The sequence below is a fragment of the Cydia strobilella genome, chromosome 12 (assembly GCF_947568885.1).
Source record: "Cydia strobilella chromosome 12, ilCydStro3.1, whole genome shotgun sequence".
Lineage (NCBI taxonomy): Eukaryota > Metazoa > Arthropoda > Insecta > Lepidoptera > Tortricidae > Cydia > Cydia strobilella.
Window position 1 is genome coordinate 7,095,551 of NC_086052.1, and position 27,629 is coordinate 7,123,179.

At 39.3% G+C, this 27,629-nt stretch overlaps 2 protein-coding genes across 2 annotated transcripts in view; one reads left to right on the plus strand and one right to left on the minus strand.

Moving 5' to 3' along the window:
* The window catches only part of LOC134746029 (uncharacterized), a 129,621-nt gene that overhangs the window by 30,601 nt on the left and 71,391 nt on the right, over positions 1-27,629 (plus strand). The gene's annotated exons all lie outside the window — the stretch shown is intronic.
* Positions 25,299-25,905, minus strand: LOC134745813 (uncharacterized). The gene is made up of 2 exons (XM_063679903.1): positions 25,809-25,905; positions 25,299-25,729 (listed from the first exon to the last, which is right to left on the minus strand). The coding sequence occupies exons 1-2, from the start codon at positions 25,855-25,857 to the stop codon at positions 25,299-25,301; spliced, it is 480 nt and encodes a 159-aa protein (XP_063535973.1). The 5' UTR covers positions 25,858-25,905.

Sequence of the window (27,629 nt, forward strand, 5' to 3'; positions counted from 1 at the left end):
TATTTCAAATTGGAATTCAATTGTAAAATCATTCCTAAAGCGAAACTACTTAAATTTAAAATCCTATTAAATTGCTCTCTGCTACATAGTTACTACAAACAATTTTATACCATATTCGTCGGTAAAACTAAAGCTAGCGGGATAGAGGCTGAATCCTACTGTGATTGATTTTTAACTCCCAATTTTATCCGACTTATAGAAATATGTTGGGTGGCAGTTTATTAGTTTGATGGAAAGGGCTAAATTAAATTGCTTAAAACTGTAAGACGAAACTGAAAAATTTCAGTGTTTAAAGCCGGTAAAAACAATGCTTTATGTTGTAAATTTCCTATGGCCCTACTGAAAAGGGGTATAAGTTCCATAGAAATTATAATGGGACTTGGATTTATACCACATATTTATCCAAGGTTTTGTGGTCTGTAAAAGTACTGTCTTTTACGGTTTGACGGTCTGTAAAAGGAGTCTTTACTCTATTTCTTATAACAATACGGCACATTATTGTTATTGGGAGTAGAGTAGACTCCTACAGACTGTACCCTGTCCCTATAGTCTTAAATAAATGACTGAATAAAAATACACGTACTCAGAAAACATCTGAAATTATCCCTCAGTTCTTCTTTATCGAACACCATTTTTAGGGTTTTGGCCGACTTTCGGAAAAGTACCTAAACAGAGAGTACCAGTGCTCTTACTTTGGCTTCGAATCTTCCGATCCACGGAGCATTACGGCACGTACGCGGATCAATACCACGTGTGACATAGCTCAGTGCACTCGTACAACACCAAAGAGGCATATGTTACTATAAAACTCGTATGAAAAATCACGGTTTGATAGCGCGATAAGTGCTCTCGAACTTAATGTCTGATCCTTTACGCCTAAACGACAAATTGAAATAGATGAACGAGATTCAACAAAAATATTAGAGTCCTGGCCCTGTCTTGAAAATATTAAAATTATTTAATGTAAGATTAAAATACGTTTGATTTGGTTATCTCAGGTAATTTTGTTATTATTTACTTGATTGAACCTAACAATTTTACCCGCGTTATTGCGAAATTTATTTACGTTTTGAATATCGTCGGTCCATTTGGGGCGAAATTAGATGTAATCTTGTTTAGGTCCAGAAATATTCCTGTACAAAAACTTAAGTGTCTTTATTTCGACAGCCATCTCGAGATGGAGCCATTATCCCGGCATCACAATAAAAGCACTGTCGAAACGTCAGATCAGGATGAAATATGACATGTTACTCACTTACTATGGCAGAAGGTCTTAAAGTTATGATAAAGCGACTTTAATAACGACTAATGCTGATGTTGTATAATAACAACTTTTTAGGAGAACATAAACATTACGGGGTTTACAAGGTTACCATTATATACCATCAGTTGGCTACGGCGAAACATATCCAATATCCATACACCTTCGAGTAGGTATGGTAGGTACCAAAGATTGATAAGAATTCATAGGTCGATAGGAAGACAGAAAAACAAGTAGCGTTGTGCCTGGGCACCAAAATCCAGGGGTGGGTTGGAATAGTTATAGTATAGAAGCAACTGTGATTAGAAACTTGGATAGCGCGCTGTAGATCTCCATAATTAAGCACATATAGTATCCGTAGTATGCAATCTACGGACTTCTGTTGAGGCGCTTTGATAAAACAGCAACCACGCTGCTACAACTTACAATTAAAGAGCAGGTTCAATACCTTAGGGACGCTGGCGAGGGCGCTACTTTTTCCGGTATCTTGTAAAACTGGACGAAATGGACAAAATAGACACATATAGTTTAGCTACAACACACATAAAGTTATAGCATATAGCTAAACAATAAGTCAACCGACAATTCCTAGCGCATCCGGACCGCGTTAGGTTTTTCTTGGTAGACTCGCACCTGTCACACGTATACGTATAATATAACCATCCTTTACGGAATACGATGTTTTCGAAACTTTTGAGATTTACATCAAGTTATATTTATGAATATATGTATCAAATTATACTAGCGTCGAATCAGACGAGAGCAAAATGGTTTGGGAATGTACAGGTTGCTCGGTATCTAAAATCAGTGTTTCTACTTCGCTGATGCCTTCATTCCCATTGGGGCTCCACGCTGGAAACCCTATTTGTGTAATGCACATGTTGATGTTATGCATGATTTCCTGACTGAGTAATGGAACCTACCGCAACACATTCTATACAATAACCAGAGTTACTCAAGGGCATTGCGCGACAAGTTATTCCATTCATGTTTCATTGATGTCTCTCATATAATTTTCCGGATTGTATCTTCAGTCACTATTTTAAAAGCAAATAGTGAAATTACAGTTAGTTGTTAGTTTGATATTTACCACTAGCTTTTCGGTGAAGAAAAACATCGAAAGGAAACCTGCATACATCCGCAAAGAAATTCAAAGGCGTATGTGAAGTCCCCAATCCTCATTGGGCTAACGTCGGGACTATAGCCCCCTCTCATGCATGATAGGAGGCCTGTGCCCAGCAGTGAGATGTATATTAGGCTGAAATATTATTATTAGTAGTTATTAATGATTTGGTGAGTATCATTAATTAAAGTCATGTTCAACAAGCTCAGATGGACTTGCTTCTATAATAACTAGCAATACTTATAACTTTTTGTCCTAAGTCCTAAAACTTGGGTGAGTTCTAGGACTTTAGAACTCCTGTGATGAACAATAAGCGGAATGAAATCCCTCGACTGTACCGACCAAAACTAATTTTCAAGACTATTAGGATATTCCTCCAATTACATGACCAAAATACTAATCGAATTTAAACTGTTGTGAGACATACTAACATTAAATAATTTCACGGTTTAGACTCACTTGTTTTAGTCACTCGCGCGACATGTTTAGGTCTCCTTTCTCAAGCACCAATAGTGCGAGCAGCGTTCACGACGACCGTGTATTGCGTGACTAAAACAAGTGAGTCTAAACCGTGAAATTATTTATTGTTGACCAAAATACTAAATTATTTGCAAGCATATTGTGGCTACAAACAAGATAAACTTAAAGTTTTCAAGCCTGTCCGCCATCTTGGTCCTATTCTATCAGATGTTCTCTTATTACCGGAATCCGATAGCTATCCATCGAGAACCTTTCAGAGGTATTCTGCGTGAACAATGGGGGAAGCGACGTTGTCTTTGTCCTTTGGACGGATGCTTTCCTGTGACAAAAGGGAGAATCTGTTAGAAGTTTAATGCAAAATAAGTGTCGATGGTAACCCTTGGCATCTAGTTTTATTTCATAATGTAGTGGTACTGCATATGTAGGTGCATTCAGGTTGCTCAAAAATAAGACAATTGTTTTTACTGCGGCGTCATATTGTTGTTGATAAATTGATAATTTTAACATATGTTTGCGTTTGTGTATTAGAATATTTTAAAGATACTCGTCCTAATATATCCATTGCGTAGGTTATACCTATTTTTTGTAATCACTCTTGAATAAAAACACAAGATATCGCTAAGCAGTTAAGAATTTAAGAAAACAGACTGCATCATATCACGGCCAACTGGTTTGTGTGCAAACAGTAATTCAAGAACTTTACTTAAAATCCTCCACACCTATTCGTGTCAGTCAAATATTGACTTTTCTCTCAAAATTTCTATTTTTTACCTTTTCTGGCACTTTTACTTTCAATGTAGGTACAAAAGAATGACACAGACTGACACGGGTGATAAAATACGATTAATCGTTTGTGGGAATTTTACCCGGTGTTCGAGATTCGGGAGGAGAATTCCCGTGAATTCGCACTATTCACTATCTGGGAAACCAGGGTACACCCGCTACCAGTATATTTCAGTACAAACACTACGCCCTCTTTAGAATTTTTGGGAAATAATCATTTTTCATTCATCCCATAACTTTAAGATTGTTGTCGTTTAGTATGAATAAATGAGATAGGTAGGCATTGATTTCTTCAACTACATTTATTTTATTAGCCTCAGGTAAGTCACGTATGGTTGCTAATTGATATCACGAAGTAAGGAAGATTTGATTTTATATTAAAGTTAACGTATAGCTATGTGATTGTAGTGTTTAAAAAGGTACCGGTTACCTGTCCTATGTTAATATCCTTCAGAAAAATCAGTGCATGAAAATTTTTATGACAGTAAAAGATTTAATGTTGAGAGTTTTAACACTTTTAACAATATTTCACGAAGTCGTTATTTGTCACGTAAAAATTTAATTTGATATACATTAACAAAACACGAATAAAAAACTAAATTAACAATAAATATAACTGGTATGGTGAGTGACGATGCCAAGCAACCCGACGAAGCAACAGTGGTGGTGGAAACTAGGTAGGCCTCTGGTGTGGGACGCCACATGCGTGGACACCTTTGCATAGTTCCACATCCAAGCTACGCGTGCACAGGCCGGCGCTGCTGCCGATCAGGCCCAACTACTCAAGCGCCGCAAATACTCATCTTTACTGCGAGACTGAGCTTGCGGCGCTTGCAGTGGAGACAATGGGACCTTGGTCGGCGGATACAGTCTTTATGAGAGCCCTGTCGGCACGGCTGGTCGACGCTTCAGAAGACCATAGGGCTGGCGCTTACCTCTCCCAACGTATATCGCTGACAATACAGAGAAGTACAACGCAGCCAGCGTTATGGGGTCAATGCCGCAGGCGGAGGTTTGGGACGGGGTGTTCTTTTAATAACTTCGGTGGAAATTTTTGTATATTTATCTATACTTTTTCTTTTTATATTTAGCTTTAATTTAGTTTTAATATAGTATTATTTAATACTTATTAATTACATTTTTAAAGTAGATCTTCAAAACCCTGCCTGCTGCCTTTATCAATTAAGTACATCTGAGATTTATCCAAAGACTTCGTTAGTCTGTAAAGCATTTTAAGCTGCACAGCGCGTCAAAAAGTTAGCATACTTACCTAAAATTATATAACAATACATTCTATACTCGAAGTCCTCCCTTGCCGAAAAAATATAAATTGTGTAGATCACGTTTTTGGTCACTTCTATTAAACGCAATGCAAGTGGAAATCCTTTATGTCTGCTTACCCTTCCGAACAACAGTAGTATTATATGTTGACGTATTTATGTAGGTCTGTAAAGTAGGTAGCTAGGTACCTATATAAATAATGGTATTATTAAATTGCACTATCGCTATGGAATTTTATACTTAAGTTCTTTATCTCGCCTTGGCTCTACGTCCGGTACAAAATTACCTTTAATAATGTGAACGGTGTAGTTAGGTGCATTCACATAGTTTTATGCAAATCTTACTGACCTAGCAAAATTCAAACCAACTATAAAGTACACGTGAAGTATGGAATATACGCCAAATTGTATTTATTGTGAATTTTAAATAAGTACCTACCTCATAATTTATATGAATTTCATGTTAACAATTTTTGTTTTGTACAATAAAGTGATTTACTACTACTACTACTATAATTCATATTTCATGTATTTTAGCCTGCCGCTTCTATTTTTTGTCATATACGTCACTTTCTGAAGCAAAATAGTATGCAGTGATAGGTCTTAAAATATACTTACCTACCTAAATTTAGCGGAAAGACAATAGGTACCTTGAGTATTATTTTAATCAAATATTGTACAATCGAGGCCACAAAGGCCTTGAGGATACCTGAAGAGTTATGCAAATATTTTTCGCACCAACATTTTTGACCTTAACTACACTTTGAACAGTCAATTTACTATATCACTATAGTTCTTATTAAATCCATTACAGAGCAAAGGCTTTCCCTCGATTTTCATCGGTCTCGGTTTTGGACAAGCTCCAACCAGTCGTTTGCGATATAAGTATAATTAAGTATACGTCCAGGGTGCCTAGCCAAGATGCCAATCGTTTGCGCTACCACAACGAAACGCTTTCTCTCTATCACTCTTACGCATCAGTGCGATAGAGAGACAGCATTTTGTTTTCGTAGCGCAAACGATTGGCATCTTGGATAGGCACCCTGGAAGTATCCCGTCAACTCCGCCTTGGTTTGCTAGAAACATTCAATTTTATTCACGTGATGGTTGCCAAAAAGCAATATGGGTTCCATATCATTCTGCCGCATGCTTCGTGCGTTTGATGCTTTAGTACCTACCACCTCATGAAAATGTAGTGTTACAAAACTTGCGAATCCAATCCTACCTAGTATGAATAGACTCTGACCAACTTTAAACTTAAAAGTAAGGAGGATACTTGACGTAGCACTTGGCATGAAAACTTAGCGTGGTCCGACTCTAGTTCCGTTTTAATTTAATGTTCTTATTACTGTTTGATGTAGGAGTGTAGAATAACGATCTTACACTTTTTCTTCTTGCTCGTAAAACTTAAAAATCCTATGTAAAATGTCGTCTCTCTCTAACACAACTGTCAAAGTGAAGGATCGTCCAGGACGGTCCCCCGGGACGGGGTCGATGACCGCGGCTGCTGATGTAATCTGCGCCTGTGAAAACGACGGGAGTCTGCAAATACTATCATGTTACGAATTCAACAGATATTCTTAAGACGTCAGACAGTTTCAGTGAGTCAGCTAATCGTTGTTTTATAGCTAGATACTGAAATGACTGTCCGATTGGTCAATTTGACTGACCGTTCTGTCATTTTAGTACAAAATTGGCCCAAAAGCAGGATTAATGGATAGTAAATAAGCCAACCTGCCATTTTAGTTTTAGAACAGAACTTAGATAAGATTACAACAGACAAGAAAGAGCTCGAGACTTATGACTTGAAGAAATTTATTAGTTTGAAGATAATAAATAGATTGAAGAGAAGAGTTGTAAGCAATAAGTAAACTAAGAGTGCTCACTCCATACCCTTATACTTATTTAATAATAATAAGTTGTATGGGTGTTATGGTATAACGTATTATTAATAAGTTTGGAACTTAGAACATATTAAGCTTAACTCTTTATCTAAGTCTTAGCAGAACACTCACCCCTATACCAACATCAAAACACACTGTTACATAAATCGGTTGATTTATCCAGACGAGGTTACGTCAACGGTTCAGCACGGGTCAATATTCCTATCCTTACCCCTAGGGACCGTTCACCTACTTGGACTTGGAATAGGACGTTGCTCCGTCCTTCGGGATCGTAACGTTGAAACACAGATATAAACAACATTATTACGTTACATAAATGGAAATTAAAAAATTATAAATGATGCCGCTAACCACCATCATCATCATCATCATCATCATCCTGTCCTGGCCGGTTTCGGCCACGGCGACTGGGTTTGTACTGGCTAGTGAGAGCGACACTAATGTATGTAATACAGTTGGATATATTTTTTTGTTCCTTCCACCGGATTATGTCAGAAGGCCTCAACAAATTGATCCGTACTATCCGCAGTATCTCCAGGGATCATTCACGTACTGGGATTATGAACGAACCTTCGCTCCGTCCTTTTGGTTCATAAAACTAGTCAACAAGGAATACCCATCCATTTTCTGTATGTTAAGGATACTATATCGAACTAACTTACTGAACCAACATACTCGTACACAGAACCGAAAACGACAGCTGTCTGACACTTAAGCAAACTCGTAAATCCAACCCAATGTCACACAGGTGTTCCTTAAATCGGTTGATTAAAAAAGCCATTCTCCCAGCTTAAACTGCGTCTGCGTCGTTAAGTACATGTCAATATCTCGTCTAACCCCGGCGGCCGTTTTTACAACAATAAACAATAATTATGCGGGCACGGACAGCATCCGCTCGGTGTACCCCCTTACATTTACATTAATTAAATTGTCGAAAGGGTATCTACGTGTTGTCTTCGGCTCCGCGTACGCCTGGCCGCCTGCCAACGGTCCGGAACACCATTCTTCTTTGCACGTAAAGACGAAACAAAAATTTGACTGTTTAGTATGACCTGCGTAAGTGTGTAACACTGACTATAAAGTAAAAAGTAGGTAAGTACAAAATGGAAATCTAAACTGTAACCAATTGGATACAGAGTAGTGTTACATAAATAGGTCCATTTACAAAATGTCATTCGCCTCGTCAAGTTTACGCCAGCGAGGTTCAGTGCGGGTCATGCTCCTTTCATACAATTCTAAACAAAATATGTATAAACAAATGTAAAACCGAGGACAGAGCACAGACGGATAGGTTGTTTAACCAATCGTACTTATTGATAGGTGATTATTATTTCCTAACCACCGCAAAAATAGAAATTGGTAAGTAAATACCTACTTATGTTTCCAACCGCGTATAGTATACACATTACTCACATTACGCAACAGATAGTATACACATTACCAAAAAGCATAAATACAGACCCATTTTAGCAGTGCGCTTAACCCTGCAACGAACGTAACATTTCAATATATCGGTTAATTTACTAAGTGTCATTTCCCTAGACGAGATTACGTCAGAAGGTTCAGTAGAGGGCAATATCCCTAACAAGTATTACTGGGGACCGTTCACCCACGTGGTTTACGATACAACCGATCCCGCCCTTCAGGGTCGTAATGCTGAAAAACTGTAACTGAATACGATTATGCAGAATTAGATTATGTAAAATGACTATACGGATTTTTTAAGATACATAGAGCTGAATTAAGAACTTCTATTTTTGTAAGTCAGTAAAAGAAATCGTAATTCTTCTCTCTGAAGTTAAGAACTCTCGATTCACGAACTCTAAATTGACCTCAGCTCCTATCCCACAAAAGATGTGTCTTTATCGTCGTCACAATCATAGCTGCATGTCGAAAATATCCACAAATTGGCTTTAATTTCCCGCAGGTACGCAGGAAAAGGAACTGAAAAGGAAAATTTTAACTAAATATTATATGCACTGCCGTTGGCGTCAACTTGACTATCAATCACTACTTCACGAGCCATTAACCCGTCTACTGCTGAAGATAAACCTTCATTTTACGCCATAAATCTAGATTCTCTTTGTCACCTTAGTACTGTTAGGTAATGGTTAATGGTTGTCAAATAAATGTCTCATCCGAATTATAAATAGTTACGAGTACATCAAAGATGTTTCTTTACCTACTTTTTTGTTGTAGGTATATTTTTTATCTTTATTGGACATCTAAGTATTAGTAGAACCACGGTAGAACAAGGTTTTTCTCTTTTCTCTTCAGTAAATTAAATTTTCTTTGCAATTCCCATTTGACTGAATAACCTATGTATTATTATCAGAAAGGAAATCCTAACCCTTTCAAAGCTCTCTGACGCAAAGGTGTTGATTACATCTAATTGTCATTTTTTCAAATGCCTTATCAGTCTTATCGCTAGACTTCATTTTCAGTTGACAAAATCACGTTTTACCGATCTGAAAGTGCTAATTTAACCCTCTGCAGCCTTCGTGACACTATCAAAGCTACGAGAATACAACATTATCTGTATTTCGCGACTCAAAAGCTTTACTACACTAGTACCTCCAAGACGAGTAATTTTGAATGGGCGCCGCACGCCGAGCGGTCGATTGCCCGCCGCGAGCTGGCAACGCCGCGCGCAACAGCTGATTCTGACTTCACTCGAAATAGGACACTTGTGACATTTTAGGGTTAACTTTTTGTGATTTACATTAGTAAACAATAGAGGGGCGTATGCGGAAGCGTGAAATGTAGTACTCATTTGCGAGTGTTTGCGCAATGCACTGATAGATAAGATTATCTTGTTTGATTTTATTGATAGCAATGTGATTTTTAAGGTGTTAATAATGTTAATATCCGTGTGTAGGTATTACTTTTTCTTAACAGGAACAACCTATAACTCAGAGGCTTCAGAATTGCCTCATAATAAGTATAACATTATAATAATATATGATAACGTGTAGGCCTGTAATATGCGTATACTTAAGTGTAGGTAGTGTCCACACATATACATACGTTACAAAGGTATTTCAGACAAAGGGCATTTCGTATATCAATAAGGTAGATTTTTAGGGTAGATGTAGTGCGTAATAGTTTACCATCGTATTTTCTTGAAAACGTTCGTATTTGACATGCTACTTCAGTCAATCTCAGTCCTTTTTGTACTGAGACTGAAATAGCATGACGCATGACACGTTCGTACGTTTCCGTGAAAATACGATGCCAAAGGATTATTCACTACATCTGTATGAGTTAGAAATTCGAACAGAAACAAAACACGCTTGACTAGTGCGTTACCATGGGGTTCACTTATTTAACATGCAAATCAAATTTCAAGAGTTTCAATCGAGTTAATATTCAATTCCTTGCGCTCTTGCTTCACTGACTGTTGATATGTTGTAGTCGTTAGCTTGTATAGGTAGGCTACCTATAAAATAATAGCGACAAATGAGAAGTTTTCCGCCTTAAGTAATTTAGAAAAATACAATACCTTTTATAAATACTGACAGGCGATCAATTATCAATTACGGAAATTTCTTTTTTGCAGAGCTCACTTTTATGCAGAATTTACGTAGTTATACAGTAGACTTTGAGGAACGGACTTCTTTAATATTTCACATTTCCCCAAAAAAGCCCGTTCTAGCTATCATGTCTAATTGTCTATTGCCCAACGAACGAAGTGGGGATCTAAAGCTCACGGAAACCAATATACCTAAAGGGGCCCACTGACTATCAGACCGCCGGACGATATCAAGCCTGTCAGTTAGAACAAAAATTTGACAGTTCCGAACAACTGACAGGCGGATATCGTCCGGCGGACTGATAGTCAGTGAGCCCCTTAAGAGCGCTCTCAACTAAAATCCTGTTCGGGGTAGAATCTTAGTATGTACCTAAATTTTTCGTCGATTTCATTGAAAAACCGCAATAAGAAATGAAATGAAAAACTTTATTTCAGGCAACTAGTGGCCCATAGATAAATACCTTAAAAAACCGTCCAAATGCGAGTCGAACTCGCGCATGAAGGGTATCGTACCATTACGCAAAAAAAACGCCAAAAAATCACGTTTGTTGTATGGGAGGCCCACTTAAATATTTATTTTATTCTGGTTTTAGTATGTGTTCTTATAGCAACAACAGAAATACTTCATCTGTGAAAATTTCAACTGTCTAGCTATCACGGTTCATGAGATACATCCTGGTGACAGACACAGACAGACAGACGAACAGTGGAGTCTTAGTAATAGGGTCCCGTTTTTACCCTTTGGGTACGGAAGCCTGAATATAGCTAGCATACATATTACAAAAAATATATATTTTAAAATCATTACATTGGTTTTGTTACTAAAAAGCAGGTGTCGGATACGTCGTTCTTCGTCGGGTGATTTTAGTGCTGTCCCATTCATCTCCCTTTAGCGAGAGCGAGAGTTATAGCTTGCGGTGTAAACGGGCGGTTGATAATAGTACTTTTAAGATGCCTCTACACTCTCTACTTACATACGTTGCACATATTATGTACTCGTATCTCTAGGTGAATAAGTATATTTACACAAGAAACCGGCCAAGTGCGAGTCGGACTCGCGCACGAAGGGTTCCGTACCATTACGCAAAAAACGGCAATAAAATCACGTTTGCTGTATGGGAGCTCCACTTAAATATTTATTTTATTCTGTTTTTAGTATTTGTTGTTATAGCGGCAACAGAAATACTGTAAACTGTCTAGCTATCACGGTTCATGAGATACAGCCTGGTGACAGACGGACAGACAGACAGACAGTCTTAGTCCCGTTTTTTACCCTTTAGGTACGGAACCCTAAAAAGCCCGTTCGTACAATTAGCGCACTGACCAACATCGCTAAGCAGGGAATTTAGAGTTGGACCAAGAAAAGTCTGCAACGATTTTGATAACACACGCAGTGCCAGTGTTATTTATGTCATAATTTCATAGAAGTTTGACGTTTAAAATAACATTTGTACTGAGCGTGCTGTTCAAATCGTTGCAGAGTTATCTTGGTCTACTCTATGAGACTTCTCATGCAATAGGGTAGGGCTACTACTGCCAGAGCTACCTAGGATGCACTAGGTTAAAGTCGAGAGACGTACATTTTTCGCTCGCATTAAAGTGTCATTATGGAGGTTGTTTTTTAGGGTTCCGTACCCAAAGGGTAAAACGGGACCCTATTACTAAGACTCCGCTGTCCGTCTGTCTGTCAACAGGCTGTATCTCATGAACCGTGCTAGCTAGGCAGTTGAAATTTTCACAGATGATGTATTTCTGTTGCCGCTATAATAACAAATACTAAAAAGTACGGAATCCTCGTTGCGCGAGTCCGACTCGCACTTGGCCGGTTTTGACATTATATATATATATACCATACCTGACATGACATAGGATTTCCGGTTGAATTACGAAATGGCGATCGCGGCAATCCATCTCGGCTACTTGTAAAGAACAGCTATTGTTTAAAAGCAACTACTGAACAACTTCATGCTCTACGACGAACACACTTTTGACATGTTCTCTACCTCTAACCGTGTCAAGCTAGGGCTCTAGAGGCCATAATTTATCGTTTTATACCGTACACTGACTGAAATTTATGTATACTTAACCTCAAATACTTATTGTTTCGATCCCACGTGGATCCCACTTTCACGTTAGCTAAATCATTGTATTGTATTGTATTTATTTATTGCATTTCACATGTACATTACAGGTTTTACAAGTCCTTAAGAGTATAGGTAGGTACACAAATGACACATGAAACCCTGATGGGCGCAGCAATGTAGGTAGATAGCTAAACAATATTGATCGTTTCATTATACAATTAGGTACATTGTTATTATCGCACCGAGACACAAGTACACAAACAAATATGAGCAGATAAACTGGATGAGCTGTATTTAGTATTTACTTACAAGTAGGTATTTAATTTAGTTGAAAATATACCTCTGTGTTTAAAACCTGAAACCGATGTGAATTTAGTAGGTATTTAAAAGTTAGACCAGCGTTTATATTTATTTCCCTGTTTACTCGTTTTCATTAAAATAGTTCTGTAAGCTGTAATAACATTTTTTGGTTAGGTATTGTTTTAAAGTTTTATTAAATATTTTCTTCAATTCGATGTCTCTTATATCATTAGGTAATTTGTTATAAATTTTTATGGCCATATTATGTGGGCTTGTGCTATGTAGTTTTAGTTTTGAGTTTGTTGTCTGTATCAGGTTATTTTTATATCTCGATTCGTATCGTCTAGGTTGATCAGCAATTTTTTTAAATAGGTCGGGGTATTTACGTACAAATTTGCAAATTTCAAAGATATATATTGAAGTTAAGGTTAAGATTTTAAATTTTATGAAGTAAGGTTGGCAACTGTCAGGGCAATAGATATTTGCTAATATTCTTACGCATGTTTTTTGGAGAATAAACAACTCGTTTGCATCCGTGCTATACCCCATAGGATGATAGAATATCATCAACAGTATCTATGGAGCCATATATTACCCAAAGATTGAATTGAATTATCTAACACAATTATACACCACTCGGAGACATTGCTTTGCTAGAATCACAATTTTTTTGTTGACCCGCTGTATACATGTATCTGTAATATCTGTATACATGTATACAGCGGGGTATCTAAATATATACGTCAAGTCCGAAATGATAGATATCTCTACAAATGGAGGTTTTCACTCCGCGATGGAGTGATTTGCGAGACGCTATCAATTTGTTTTATAACATGTAATATTTTGCCGCGGCTCGTTTTGGATGAAAAATGCTAAATTTATTCCTGAATTGCAAATGTTGAAGATATTGAATAATACGTGACAAGTGTAAGCAAATTAGCAAACAAAATTCAAATAATCACACAATATTTCATGTTGCATTAAAATATAAGTAAAAGTAGGTACCATTTTTCTAATAAAAGGAATTGAAAAAGGGGCTGCGGCAAGTATTAAGTAATGGGGCTAGGGGCCTTTTTCGTGAAGGCTTGTATGCCGTCATGAAAAAGGCCGCTGGCTCTGAAAAGAGAATATTATCCTACCCAAAATCATTATGCCGTAGTTTAACAAAAAAAAACAGACACGATGTAGGTTCTATGTAAATAACCATAACCTTCAAAAATTACGCCTTGCATCAGAATTAAAAGAATATAAAATACATTATTTAATCAGCTTTGTGAATATATTGTAAATACTTAACCACCAACATGTAATGCGTGGTATTATTCATACCATTGTTAAATTCTGCAATATATCCAAGGCCGTAGGAAAGGTGAAGTGAAGAATATATTATACCGGCATACCACACATTTCCATACATACATTAAAGGTGATTACCATTCCTACATTTCATTACAATGTCATTAACATTTTTTTAAAGAATTCATTGATAATTAGAAAACGAAGGAATTTATTGACATGAAACAATGTAGTGTTTGTACTTAGTGGCAAAGATAGTAGTTACAACGAAAGGTCTTGTCGGTAAAACAATATCTGTTAGCTTTATCCAATGGATAAAAACAAATGATCTCTACTACTTATCTCAGACGGTTGGTAAAAGAGTTGTGAGGTGATTTTCTAGTAGAAGGTGGCAAAGTTTTGGGACTAAAGCTAGTGCTAGTACATATAATAAATTTCATTCTTAGTTACGTAATATAAAACACATCAGCTTCATGCAGCCAAGTCATAATAGCTTCGTACTAATACTAACCACCTCAGTTAAATGGTAGACCTATAACAGTTAAATACCTATTCAAGGGAATGGGTTTTAGTGCTAGCAGTACGCCAAAAACGCTGCAAAAAGCATGAAAATCGGTACGATCGATCTTTAAGCCATTTGTTGAATCAATTTGACCCGTAGCACCAAAAAAACAAGGAGAGAAGTTATGACGTCACCTTTTTTTGTAGGGAAAAAAAATGATACTGGCGAAATAATCCCATTAGATTGAAGCCATGATTTTAAAAGTATCATTACGGAAACAGATCGAATACTTAACTAAAATAATTGGAATACGCCTGTGAGCAGCATCCGAACGCACGTCACGATGTCTGGGCTCGCCCGGCAGGGGCAGGAAGCGCAGGGGGCGGTCGATAACGCACTGCAACACAAGACACAAGGTCAGTGCTGCTTCGGGAAGCAAGATTTGACATTTGTTTATGGTTAGTAAGTTTAGTTACTGCTACCATGCTACAAGGAATATCAGTTTCTTATGCAGCAACACATAGCGTGATTGATCTGTTTCCTTCCTCCTTCAGCTGGCATACCTACCCTACATCATTTTGCGTTGGTGGAGTTTTAACTTTTTGTCAATTAATTAAATTTTAGATTTAGATTTTTTTTTACGTAAGCACAAGCAAAGAGACATTATGTACATAAGAAAAAAAACATGGAATAAGATTTTCATTTCTCTTCTCTGCATGTGGATAATTGTTTATCTATGAAGCGGGTTGAAAGTGATACGTTTCGGCCCTAGGGATTTTTACTTTACAAGTATATTTATTTACGAGTGATGAATGAAAATCCGGTTCTAACTAGATTTCTTGCGTAGTATCCATTCTGATATTTAACTTCCTCCCGATCCCTAAAGAAAACACTCCGTTTACCGAAATTGTTCAGTGAAAGTATCCTCAAGAAATACTACAAGTTTAAGTATATTTTTAATTTCTCATGCTCTGAAAGTGGGTCATCGTTTATCTATAAAGCGGGCTGAAAGTAATACCTTTCGGTCCTAGGGCTGAAAAGTAGCATACTCCTCTGTGTCCCCGTCCAACTGATGGAGACAAATGGTTTTTTTTTCGGCCTGAAACAATTAGAAAATTTGGTTTACTTAGAAATTAGATCAAACTTAAGTACCTAATTATCAAACTATTTATCAAAAAACCTTTATGACATTGTCTCAACGCGAACTCCAAAGTCACGCAACGCTTGTACTCTAGAAAATTGCCCACTTGCCCAGAACCTCCATTACCCAACAATAGTACCTACTTAAAACATAAAACATGCCTGCATCTAGTACTTTAACTTGGAAAATGGCTCACCAGAGAATCGCTAAAAGCATACATTCTAGCAACTTTCTTGCCGCTTTCTATTGACTCGTTTCGTTTTTCTTTCCCCAAAGCAACCCAAAGCCATTCTTTGCTGAATAAAGGTAAAGTTTTAGTAAATAAAATACCTTGTAGAGGACGCTTAGAAAGGTTTATTGTTTTAATTAATTATTTATTGCATTGAAAGAAAGTTTGTTCAATTGTAACAATGTAAACAAAACTGCTAACTAAAAGTAGAATAGGTTTTGCTCGCGTAGGTATATATAGAATATTTTAAATTTCCCTCGTGCCCTCGTGTTTTATTTTAGGAACCTTTATTCTGGTATAAAAAGTCTAAATCAGTCTCCTGACCATAAGCTCCATGCAAAATTACGTGAAAAAAGGGTATTCGAAACACGTTTACCTTTTAATACATATTCAGTACTATATTATTTCCCTTTTCAGAATTTCGTATCCAAAGGATCCCTTACCCTACCCTGGTGAACTAAAACCCTACTTTAGTACCCTATTACTTAACTCCTCTGTCCGTACATCTGACCTACCTACCTTAAGAGAGGGCTAACACAATAATATGTATTGTAGTTTTTATATTAAACGTTTACACGTTTTATTCAAGGGCAAATGCCATGAAAGAAACTCACACGGAAACTAAACTATATATTTTACAAGGGCGGATTCCAACCAAAATCTTAAAAGGTTAAAGTTATTCTACATTACAGGTTAAAGTTAGTTATACATTGTATAGGAAAAATCCCTAAACCATGTCTAATTACCATCATATATATCGTTACCATGCAGCATAGCATACGCTGTATACCAATAGCAGTATAAGTTTAATATAAAGTAGCTAGTAATATAGCTGAGGGATCTGACGAGCTATTTTAAACAAAAGTATTTTATTCAGTACTTTTCATAAAACGTAAAAAACCGGCCAAGTGCGAGTCGGACTCGCGCACGAAGGGTTCCGTACCATTACGCAAAAACGGCAAAAAAATCACGTTTGTTGTATGGGAGCCCAACTTAAATATTTATTTTATTCTGTTTTTAGTATTTGTTGTTATAGCGGCCACAGAAATACTCTAGTCTAGCTATCACCCAGGTAGCAAAATGACGTCAAATGACGTCAGCGACGTCGTAATGACGTAATAATGCCGTCATTATGACGTCGCTGACGTCATTTTACGTCATTTTGCTACCTGGGCACGGTTCACGAAATACAGCCTGGTGACAGACGGACAGACAGACGGACGGACAGCGGAGTCTTAGTAATAGCTAGGGTCCCGTTTTTACCCTTTGGGTACGGAACCTGGTAAAGGCTCTCTTGTAGACCGCGAGCCAGGCGCAAATTTCGTCAGTCATCGCCTCCCAGGCGAAAACTCGTATAGAGGTTAACGGCTATGTATGATGAACCCTCGTGAACGTCAGCTGCCGCTCCGTTGGTGGGTTGAGGAATGGCAGCAAATAAAGTCTATAAAAAAATTTATAGACTTTATTTGCTGCACCACTACACGTTTTTCACCCGGGAGGCGATTGGTCATGGAAATCTGTTCCTGGCCCGCGGTCTATTGATTGTTCAAAAACTGATGAGATGTTGCATTTTATCGACATATTTTGTGGCAAAGTAATCAAATGCAAATTTTGAGTAGTTTCCTTATGTAGGCGGCAGAATTGACTTTCAAATGATGATTTTGAATGATAAATATTTAATACAACTAATTTCGAATGGATTTTGTGAGTCTCGTTTAACACGCCGCGCCGTGGAAGACGGACGCATAGTGTGTGCAAGCCTATTTATCCCTTAACCCAATTGTAAAACGCCCGGTCCAAACAATAGATCCCGTGATCGCGCCAGATGTGCAACGTGCAACTGACCGACCCACACCGACGCGAAGCGCCGCGACGGTCTAAGTTCCTTGACACGACCTAGCCGCTTTATAGCTACTAATTTTCGCGATTTATGATCTTGACGAGTGTGCATTGTGTTTTCATATATATATATAATGGCTACCTAGCCATTCCTGAATAGCCTAGTACACCTGTACTAGGTATATAGTACGTTCCGTAGGCGTAGATATTTAACGTGAGAACGCGTACGCGAGGCATAACTTCATTGGTACTGTCCGAACCAGGGGTCGGAAACCGGTATTTGCTCCATACAAAAATACCGGTATTATTACGTTCTTTTTCGTTCTTTTGTTTATAATTTCATTTTTAATGGGACGTTTTAATAATGCAAAATTGTTTCCTAAACACATGATTCAGTCCTACGTGATGAGCATAAAATAATTCAAAATATTGGGCTATTTCGGGGTTTTTTAAAAATACCGGTTCCGAGCCCTGGTCCGAACAGAACCACGTTCGATCACCGAGCTGCACTGCACCCTCACTCTGGTCTACAAAAACCATGAGCTAATTTATTACCAAACAGAGCAAATTCTAGGAACACATTAAAAACTGTATAAAAACAGCTTGGCGCCATCTAATACGTTCCCATTGTACTTAAATGACAGATTTATGACACTTAGCATAATTGATACAAAGATCCAAGCACACCAACAACAAAAAAATGTAAAGCATTCACTAGAACCCCAAATACAAACTTTTAACGATACAAAAGAGATAGTAAAATCCTACTTAAATAAATTACTTTTTACATTAACTTTTTCCTTGAACCAGGGATTCCTATTCACTGTATTGGCAATTCAGTGTCTAAAAAATAAAAATATTTCTCTCCATACCATTTAATTCACAGAATTTCATTCGTTGTAAAAAAATCACAAAGTTTTCACATAAGTATCTTTACAAAACAGTTTCATCAGTTAGATGGTTAGATGTTGATTAGGTGTATGTACCACACCCAGTGTCACGCACTTCAGCGTACCCAATTGTTGTGCTTGACTGTTAGTTTAAACACAAAAACCCGACAGCTGATTTCAGAAACTTTGTCTTCACTACATAATCAACAATGTGTCTTAATCGTATACAAACACATACTACAAATTAAACATTTAATTCCAATTACAGTTCATCTAGTATTAATGTTATGTTTCCAACTTATTAGTACCACAAATTACAAAATTATCAATGCATGTTGCAAATTTTTCTTATCACGCCGAAATAACAACAATTTTGAAGCCTAAATAATAGAAATTAAAATCTAATAACTCAAAATTATAACTCCGCCTTTCTGTTATTCGAGCTGCAAGTAATACAATAAGCATCGACATACTAGGTATCCTTCATTCAGTTAGGTAGGCACCCATATCATTACATACGTAAGTACATCCTTACGTGAGGACAAATTGATTAATAAGTCTCCTTCAAAAGATTAAAAAGTGAATCCAAACAAAATTTGCATTCATTGCGCTTCTTACTTCTTCTGAATAATTAAAAAAATAACAGTGAAAGAGAATTGGTTCTTTTCACTGTTATTTTTTAAAATTTTAAGTCATGTTACATCACTGTACTTAATCAATGTACTTAATCACGGTACTTTATTAGTCTCATTCAAATTAACTCGTTTTCAAAGTTTTTTGTTCATGTTTTTACCGTCTTCCCAAGTGTGTCTGCAATTTTTTTTTTATTGCTAAACAACTTTATCCATAACACAACGTTATCAGACAAAAGTCCTCAAGTGTCATGTTTACAACCACAAAAAAAAACTCGACCCAATTCATTGTGTACTCCAAAAAGCCAAACAGCTTACGGCCACAACCAAAAAAAATACAGCAGGTACAACGTGACCGAATGGTACTTACACTGATTCATTGCCAACATACTTTAGAATTTATTTTAATCGATAATGAGGTTTGTATTCTTAACAGAAATGGGCGTACTAATAATGAAGTTAGGATGTAATTGCAGTTTATGGCGAGCAATAGTTCAACCATCCGATAGTTAAGACACAATACATCCGATCAAAATACATAATCAGTTCAAAGATTAAACCTTTCATATCTAACATATTAAATTATTTTAAAACGGGTCATTCACGTATTATTAAGTCGAATAGCTCGACATGTTTCGGTCCAATTTACGAGGACCGTCTTCACGGAGCAACGACACGTCTTCACTGGTCGAGGGCGCGCCTATCGGTGGCTTTCATATCTACTTGCGATAAGTGTTAATATCCGTAACTGAAAACTAAGGTGATTAGGTAAAGTATTCCTATGGTCACAAGTCGCCATAAAAACAATTTCAATACAAAATGTTACCAATCGGATACTTAACTTTCTTGTAATCAATCCATTTACATTACAAGACCTCATTGCCGAAAGTTTATCAAAACCGAAATACCAGTCAGGACATGTTCTAGGTTTATTAAATAGTTCATATCAAATATCATTAATTAATTTTTTTCGTTTTTCTTTTCAGGTAAGTACTACCTACTGTCCTTCATCGATCATATCAAGTATCGGTAAGTCGACAACATTTGAAATTGAATTGCAATGAGATAAGTACCATTGTTACTTTATTTGTAAACTTTTATATATAGGTACCTACTTCACTGCGTACATATATATTTATGTGTTTCAAGGTACTTTCAAGAAACACATTAGCTAGCTAGTTAGTGATATAGCCGAGGGATCTGACGAGCAAAATATATTTTCAGAGTAATTGATAAATAATAAAGGTTTAGGCCCGACTGCTATATCTTCCGTCGCAAGTTTAGCGCGGGGCGCCACATTTTTTGTTTCTGTCTAATTTACTGGCTTTATTCATTTACGAACGCACTCCAATATACATACCTACTTACCTAGTACTTAGGTTCGTATTGTTAGCTTTCATGTGTGAATTATGATTTACAACTTCCGGAGTGGAGTGAGTCATGGTACAGATCGGGCCCGCAATGTGAAATAGAGGGGGCATTCCAACTTCATTCACATATCACAGTTGACTTACATTTGATCTTATTTTGACATCAACCACTATGCATTTTACTCTCTGACCTATATAGGTATAAGTATACCGCGTTTTTCTTAACCGGAATCATGTTGTACGAGGTGAAGGTTATACCATACTGAACAGATTTTACATGAGTCCTGTCTTATACATTTCGCCTGATCAGATTAAAAGTCGATGTTTTCAATGGGACAACCAAGTGGGTCCTCATGGGGAAGACTGAAACTTTGCGTGATTAGTTTTATTCTTAAGACAGGAATTGGATTTGCTTATACAATAAAAGTTGCCAAACTGCTGACGTTATGCCCCCGGCAGAAGCAAAATTAGTTGATAGTGGCAGGTTGGTACGTACCAACATTCCAAAAATTCTCAAAGAAATCCGCTTAACATGAGGCAAGTTGAATGCGCTATAAAAAAGACTAATATTAAAATATTATGTAGCTACATGTAAGTACACCACATTAAACGAAATGACAGCGACCCGCGTAACTATAGGTCGTTACGCCGGCAATTGACAGTTTAATTGAGCCAATGAATAATTTCATTTAGCCAATTACAGTAGACGGTTTCCTGTCCGTGATAATAAATGAATTTATACTAACGACTCGATAAAGTTTGCGAATTATAGGCGAGAGCGATGAAACGTTGTTCCAGGAAACTGATACTCCCGTGTCCTTCTGTCTGTCTTTCAGCGGACTGCATTTCAAATTTCTATTATAGATATCACAACTATATAAAGTAAATAATAACCAGTTTGATACATTCCTTTATTATCTACTAAACATAAAAAAAATCCCCACAGAAAGGTGTATCACTTTCATAACTAGGTACGATATGATACGATACCACACATATAAAACAACATTGCAAGTTACACTCTGGGAGTCTGGGCAAATGCGCCCCCTTTACCCCTCTTTTTGGCGTCAGGGGTTAATTAAAGACCTCATTCAAGTAACATGATTTTTTTCGACTCTTTTTTTCGAATTGTATGATGTTATGCTGCCAAGCCCTCGTGTTCCGCGTGCTTGGCATTGATTACAAGTTTTTATTTAACTTGCTGTGTTATGTTAGATTAGTTAGTTATGTTCCTTTATTAGTACGAGTACCTATGTTTGGGCAGTTTGGGAATAAGAAACTAAATTAAAAGACTTCCTGACATTGGGTAGGCGGCTCTTTGGGCTCTAACAATGCAACATTATGATGACATCGAGTTGATCTAATGATGGCAACCTAGGATATATTGGTGTATTTGTTAGAATCGTTTGCCAAGATGCTAATCGCTGATAGAAACGCCAATCGGAACTTAAATAATGTATGGAAATAGTCATGTGATTTTTCGTAGCATCTGTCATACCGATATTTTTTTCTTTTCGTTTCGCGTTTGTCGATGTACTACGATTGTTATCTTGGCTAGGCCCCCTGGTCAGTTTCACTGGATTTGCCTGAGCATTACACTCGCCTTTTGCTTATTCAATAGGAATCCATTTATTATTTGGGGCGTTGTGGGCCTTTGAGTGTCACGTCGACCAAACAGTGATCTATTGTGACGGCCCTTTAAAGCTCATTACTAATGCCCGTTGAATCCAGAAAATTCCAGATTCTTTGGGCCGTAATGTTCTGTACCTCATAGGGTTGCAGTACGTGCCGCCCTAAGTAGGTACTTCTTTTTGACATTAGTGGTCCACAGGAACAGAGAATGTGCATTGCAGTCTCCTCTGACTCCTGGCAGAACCTGCATGTCGGATCTTGTATCTTTCCTATTTGAAACATGTGTTTGTTCAACTTGCAGTGTCCAGTCAGTATTCTAGTCACCGCGCAGGTTTTGTGTCTTTTGAGCCCTAGAAGCTCCTTAGCAACTTTGCTGTTGAATCCTTTAATTAGAGCTTTCGAGTGTTTTTGTCCTTTGACGAACTTCCACCAATCGATTGCTCTCGTTTTTTCTAAGTTGCTGAGCAGAGAATATGCATCCCGTTTTGTGGTTCCACAGAACGGTTCTGGGCCGACCAGGGTTGTGTCTGCGCCCTTTCTAGCAAGTTCGTCCGCTTCTTCATTTCCGTTAATGTCGGAGTGCCCTGGTACCCATCTAAGTATGACTTTGTTGGAGTTAGCCAGTGCATTTAGGTTTTTTTTACAGTTCTGGACTAGTTTTGAGTTTGACTCAAGTGAATCTAGTGCCAGCAGAGCAGCCTGGCTGTCTGAGTTGATGTAGATATGTTGGTGTCTTAGGTTTTTATCCAGGTTGATCTCCGCACATTTGTTGATGGCGAAGACTTCTGCCTGGAAGATTGAGGCCTGTGTGCCCATGCTGACGCTAGCTCTGAGCTTAGGTCTTTCACCATAGATCCCACATCCTACATCATTGCCTTTCTTGGAACCATCTGTGTACCAAATATGGCTTCCCTCCTCAACGTACATTTGGCCGTTGGTCCATTTGTCTCTAGGAGGTATTTCTACTGTGAACAGTTTGATAAATTGACATTCTGTGTGCGTGTCATCAGTGGGCATGCTAAGGGTTTTATTTGCAAAAACCCAGGCCTTCAGTTTGGTTAGTGCTTGAGAGCGCCATTTTGGCCTGTTTAGCGTGCATATTCTGTAGACGCACTGCTTGGCCTCCTTTTGCACCTGCAAGTGGAGTGGTAAAATGTCCAGCAGTGCATCGAGGGCCGCCCCCGGTGTCGAGGAGAAGGCGCCTGTTACTGTTAAACAAGCCATGCGTTGCAGGCTGTTTAGAGTATCTATTGCCGTCTTTTGGCTGGTTTTGTTACACCAGACTGCGGAGGCGTAGGTTATAATGGGCCTCACTACCGCTGTGTATAACCACATAGCAATTTTGGGTCTTATACCCCATCTTGCTCCTGCCATTCGACAGCATGACCACATGGCCATTTTCGCTTTTTGTATAATTTTCCTCAGGTGAGCGTTCCAAGTTAACTTTTGGTCGAAAGTGACCCCTAGATACTTGACCTCTTCTGAGAACGGTATTATTTGTCCATTAAGTCTTGGTTCTGTAAGATTTTCAAGCTTCCGTTTTCTTGTAAATGGTACTATTACCGTCTTACTCGGATTAATGGACAGGTCATTTTCTCTACACCATTTGAATATTGTGTTTAGAGCTCCTTGCATTAGGTTGGATATAGTGTGGAGGCAAGGGCCTTTGACAATGACTACAAGGTCGTCGGCATATCCTTGTGTGTCATAGTCTTGGCCTGACATAATTGCAAGAAGTTGGTCCACTGCTAGGGTCCATAATAGTGGGGATAGAACGCCTCCTTGTGGGCACCCTTTTGTGGTATAAAATTCATGCTCTATAGTATTGAGGGTCAGAGTGGCTACTCTGTTCGAGAGCATGCTATGTACCCATCTGGTGGTGGTTTCGTCTACTCCCTTTGATTTCATACCATTAAGTATGGTCTCTGTGGGCGTATTATCGAAAGCACCCTCGACGTCAAGAAACGCACATAGAGCGGTTTGCTTTTCCTCTAGGGTTTTCTGCACCTTGTCAACCAGGTCGAGTAGGGCAGTCTCCGTAGATTTCCCCTTTTGGTAAGCATGTTGGTTTACACTTAGTGGTCTATCCACCAGGTATTTCGCTCTAATGTGCTGATCAATGATTCTTTCCATCGTTTTGAGTAGGAACGATGTTAGACTAATAGGTCTGAAGGATTTAGGTTGTGAATAGTCCTTTTTCCCTGCTTTCGGTATGAAGCGTACCTTGACCCTAGTCCATTGATCTGGTATAATTCCCCACGCAAAACTTGCTCGGAATATTCTGGCCAGATGCGGGAGGAGGAGGTCCTGTCCTTGCTGTAAAAGTGCTGGAAACACTCCGTCTTCTCCTGCCGATTTAAATGGTTTAAATTTTTCCAATGCCCATTTAATTTTGTTTGGTCTAAAGATATTAGTTGCCAAATTCCAGTCGATATTGCGTGCCCTGTGGATTTGATTATTCCTTTGGGCGCATAACTGTGTGTTACTGGTTGTGTACGAACCGGGGAAGTGGGTGCCTCTGAGCAAGTCTAGAGTTTCCTCTTCTGTGCTCGTAAAAGTGCCATCTGGTCTTTTAAGAAGACCGAGATAGTTGGTCGGTGTCTTGGAAAGTATTTTGTGAATTCGCGCTCCTTTGTGAGTTTGGGCAATCTCTTCACAGAACCTTCTCCATGACCTCCTTTTTGCCTTCCTGATTTTTTTATTATATTCAGTCAACGCTCTACCATACCTTTCCCACTCATTCGGCGTGGTCGAGTGATTGAATATGCGACGTGTAGACCTACGGAGGTTTTCTAGCCTTTTGTTCCACCACGTCGTTGTGTTAGTAGTTTTTGCCTCTTTCAAAGGACAGCTTTGTTCGTAGGCCCTAAGTATACCTTCAGATAATAGATTAACTGTCAGGTTGAGAGAGTCTGGTGTTTTGACATATTTTGGTACATCCTTTAGACGATTTTCCAGGTCAGCCTTATAGGCTTCCCATGACGTTTCTTTTGGATTTCTACGCGTTAGTGGTTCCCTATCTAGAGAGTCCTGAACAAAATATGTCTGTGGTCCGACATTGAATTTTCGCTGCTGACACGCCAGTTGGCTAGGCAGCTTGCCGCCTTTTCAGTAGCGAAGGTTATATCTAATACTTCTTGCCTAGCTCTAGTTACGAAGGTGGGCGTGTTGCCCTTATTCAACAAGTGCAGACAATTGGTAAAGATAAATTGGGATAGTAACTCACCCCTTTTGTTGATTCCAGTGCTCCCCCAGATGGTGTGGTGGGCGTTGGCATCACAACCCACAATAAGTTCCGCCTTTTGTGCCTGAGCGTACTCTAGCACTTTAGTCAGTTCTTCTGTGGGGTCTTGCTTCTCTCCGGGCAGGTAGGCGGAGCAGACTATTACCTTCAGTGCTCCTCTCCCTTTGAGATCGACGTAGGCAGCTACTATATCTTCACTGCATAGCTCTGTAACAGGCAAGAGGTTAATATTTTTGTTAAATACGATGCAGGCTCTCGGTTTAGCTCCTTTTTCGTAGATTAGTACCTTTCCTGCTCTGTTGAGTCCTGTTGCCATGGACTTGGTGTTTATCCATGGTTCTTGTATGAGGGCGATGTCCAGGCCATTTTCGCCAAAAAGCTTCTCTACGACCGCTGTGGCCGCTATGGCGTGGTGGAGATTGGCCTGAAGGAACATCACCCCCCTACCCCTGGTAGCGTCTTTTTTATTTGCCACGGCGGTGGGCACTGCCGTGCCCTTGGTGGCCTCCTCCGTTCCCTCTACCCCTTGGGCGGTTTTTGCCCCTGTAGCCTCCCCTGTTGGCGAGAAACCGCTGCAACCCCGGAGGTCCTGGAGTGGGATTGGAAGTGGAAGGAGCCGCACGCTTTGGACCTGAAGGCACCTTTCGGGCGGGTGTTTGGGTTAGGGTGGTGGGAGGGGCAGGGTTTGCAGGCTGCGGTGTTGGGTTTTGGGTGGGTTGCGTTTCGGGCTGTTGGGTCTTAGGTTGGCCCTTTAGCCGAAACTGGACCTCCCGGAAACCTAGGTTTGCCTTTAGGTCCTTTTTTTTAAGATTCTCCACCGACACGTCGTCCAGAGACAGGGTTACCAAAACCCCACCCTTCTCGACTTTGGTGTGGAGAGTCTTCCATAACTCTGTGTGCAGCCCCTGGTTCTGCGCATAGAGTAGAGATAGCGACTGCTTGACCATGGAGTCGTCTATCTCAGGAATGAACACCATCCCTATATTAGGCTTAGGAAGCTCATTTTCAGGGATGACCCCGAGGTTGGCTTCCGGCCATGGTTTTAGGGTTGGTGTTACTTCCTCAAGCCAGGCTTTGGATCTTTGGTCACTGCATGTAATGAGTAACCAACCTGTCTTGTATGCATAACCCTTGAACTTTGGTCCCTCATCCATCTCCAGAGTCGCAATCTTTTGCAAGATGGTATTGCATAGGGACCCCAACTGCGCGACGTTCATCGGCTTGGAGTCCTTGATTCCGACCCGGACCTGGCTAAGGACCTCGTTAAAGGGTTGTAGAGGTTGGGGTTGGGTTAGGGGGCTCTCACTCACCTTTGGGTTCTTGCTGGCGTTCCCCTGCGGTGATTTTTCCTCCGAGCGCGGCCGTTTGGCCGATTTCGGCTCGGGTTTGGAGTGTGAGGACCCGAACTTGTATCCCAACTTTTTAAGTTCCGCGAAGCTCTTTGCGGACAGTCGTAGCGCCTCCTCGTGCGCAACTCCTAGTCCTCTAAGAGCTTTGTAGCGGCCCTTCGCAGAGCCCGTCAATTTCTTGACGGACTTACGTGTGTCAGGGTTGGGAGCCTCCGTTGGGATGTTTGGGCAATGAATATCGCTCCTTTCATCCGTGTCGACGCTCTCCACTCCCTCCATGGCTTGCTCTGATGTTTGGGCAGAGTTTTCCGCACCTACCATCAGGGGCATTAGTTCCTGGCATAGGTCTTCCAGGGTACCTTCAGTTTTATTATTAACGTTCTCCATACAAATCCCACGAGAAGCTAGGGAAAAATGTGGTCGGTTCCAGCAGAGCCCCGCTTGCCGGAACAAGGCAAAATACTCCTCGAGGTTGCCCGGTATCGAGGGTCATCGTTAGCGGCTGAGCTTCCCCTCAGCCACGCATCTCTCGGCACGATTGTTCCACCTTAGATTGGGGATTTTTAAAGAGGTTGTCTCCTCTTGGAGTGGAGTAGGAGAAGTGGTGTGAAAGGAAGCCTGGGGTTTGCATTCCGGGTCCCAAATGTGCGGAGGATCGTTCCGCACATTCAGGCTCCGGACTGCAAACCCCAGGAGAAGGGAAGGTGAGACGGGAATAACAGACGGGAAATGACGTTTTGGAGCATGGGATTACAGAC

Coding starts and splice junctions, on each gene's coding strand:
- LOC134745813 (XM_063679903.1), bottom strand. CDS start 25,857: ATGGATAAACACCAAGTCCATGGCAACAGGACTCAACAGAGCAGGAAA. Junction 25,730..25,808: donor GACTCAACAGAGCAGGAAAG/GTACTAATCTAC, acceptor TGCCTGTTACAG/AGCTATGCAGTGAAGATATA.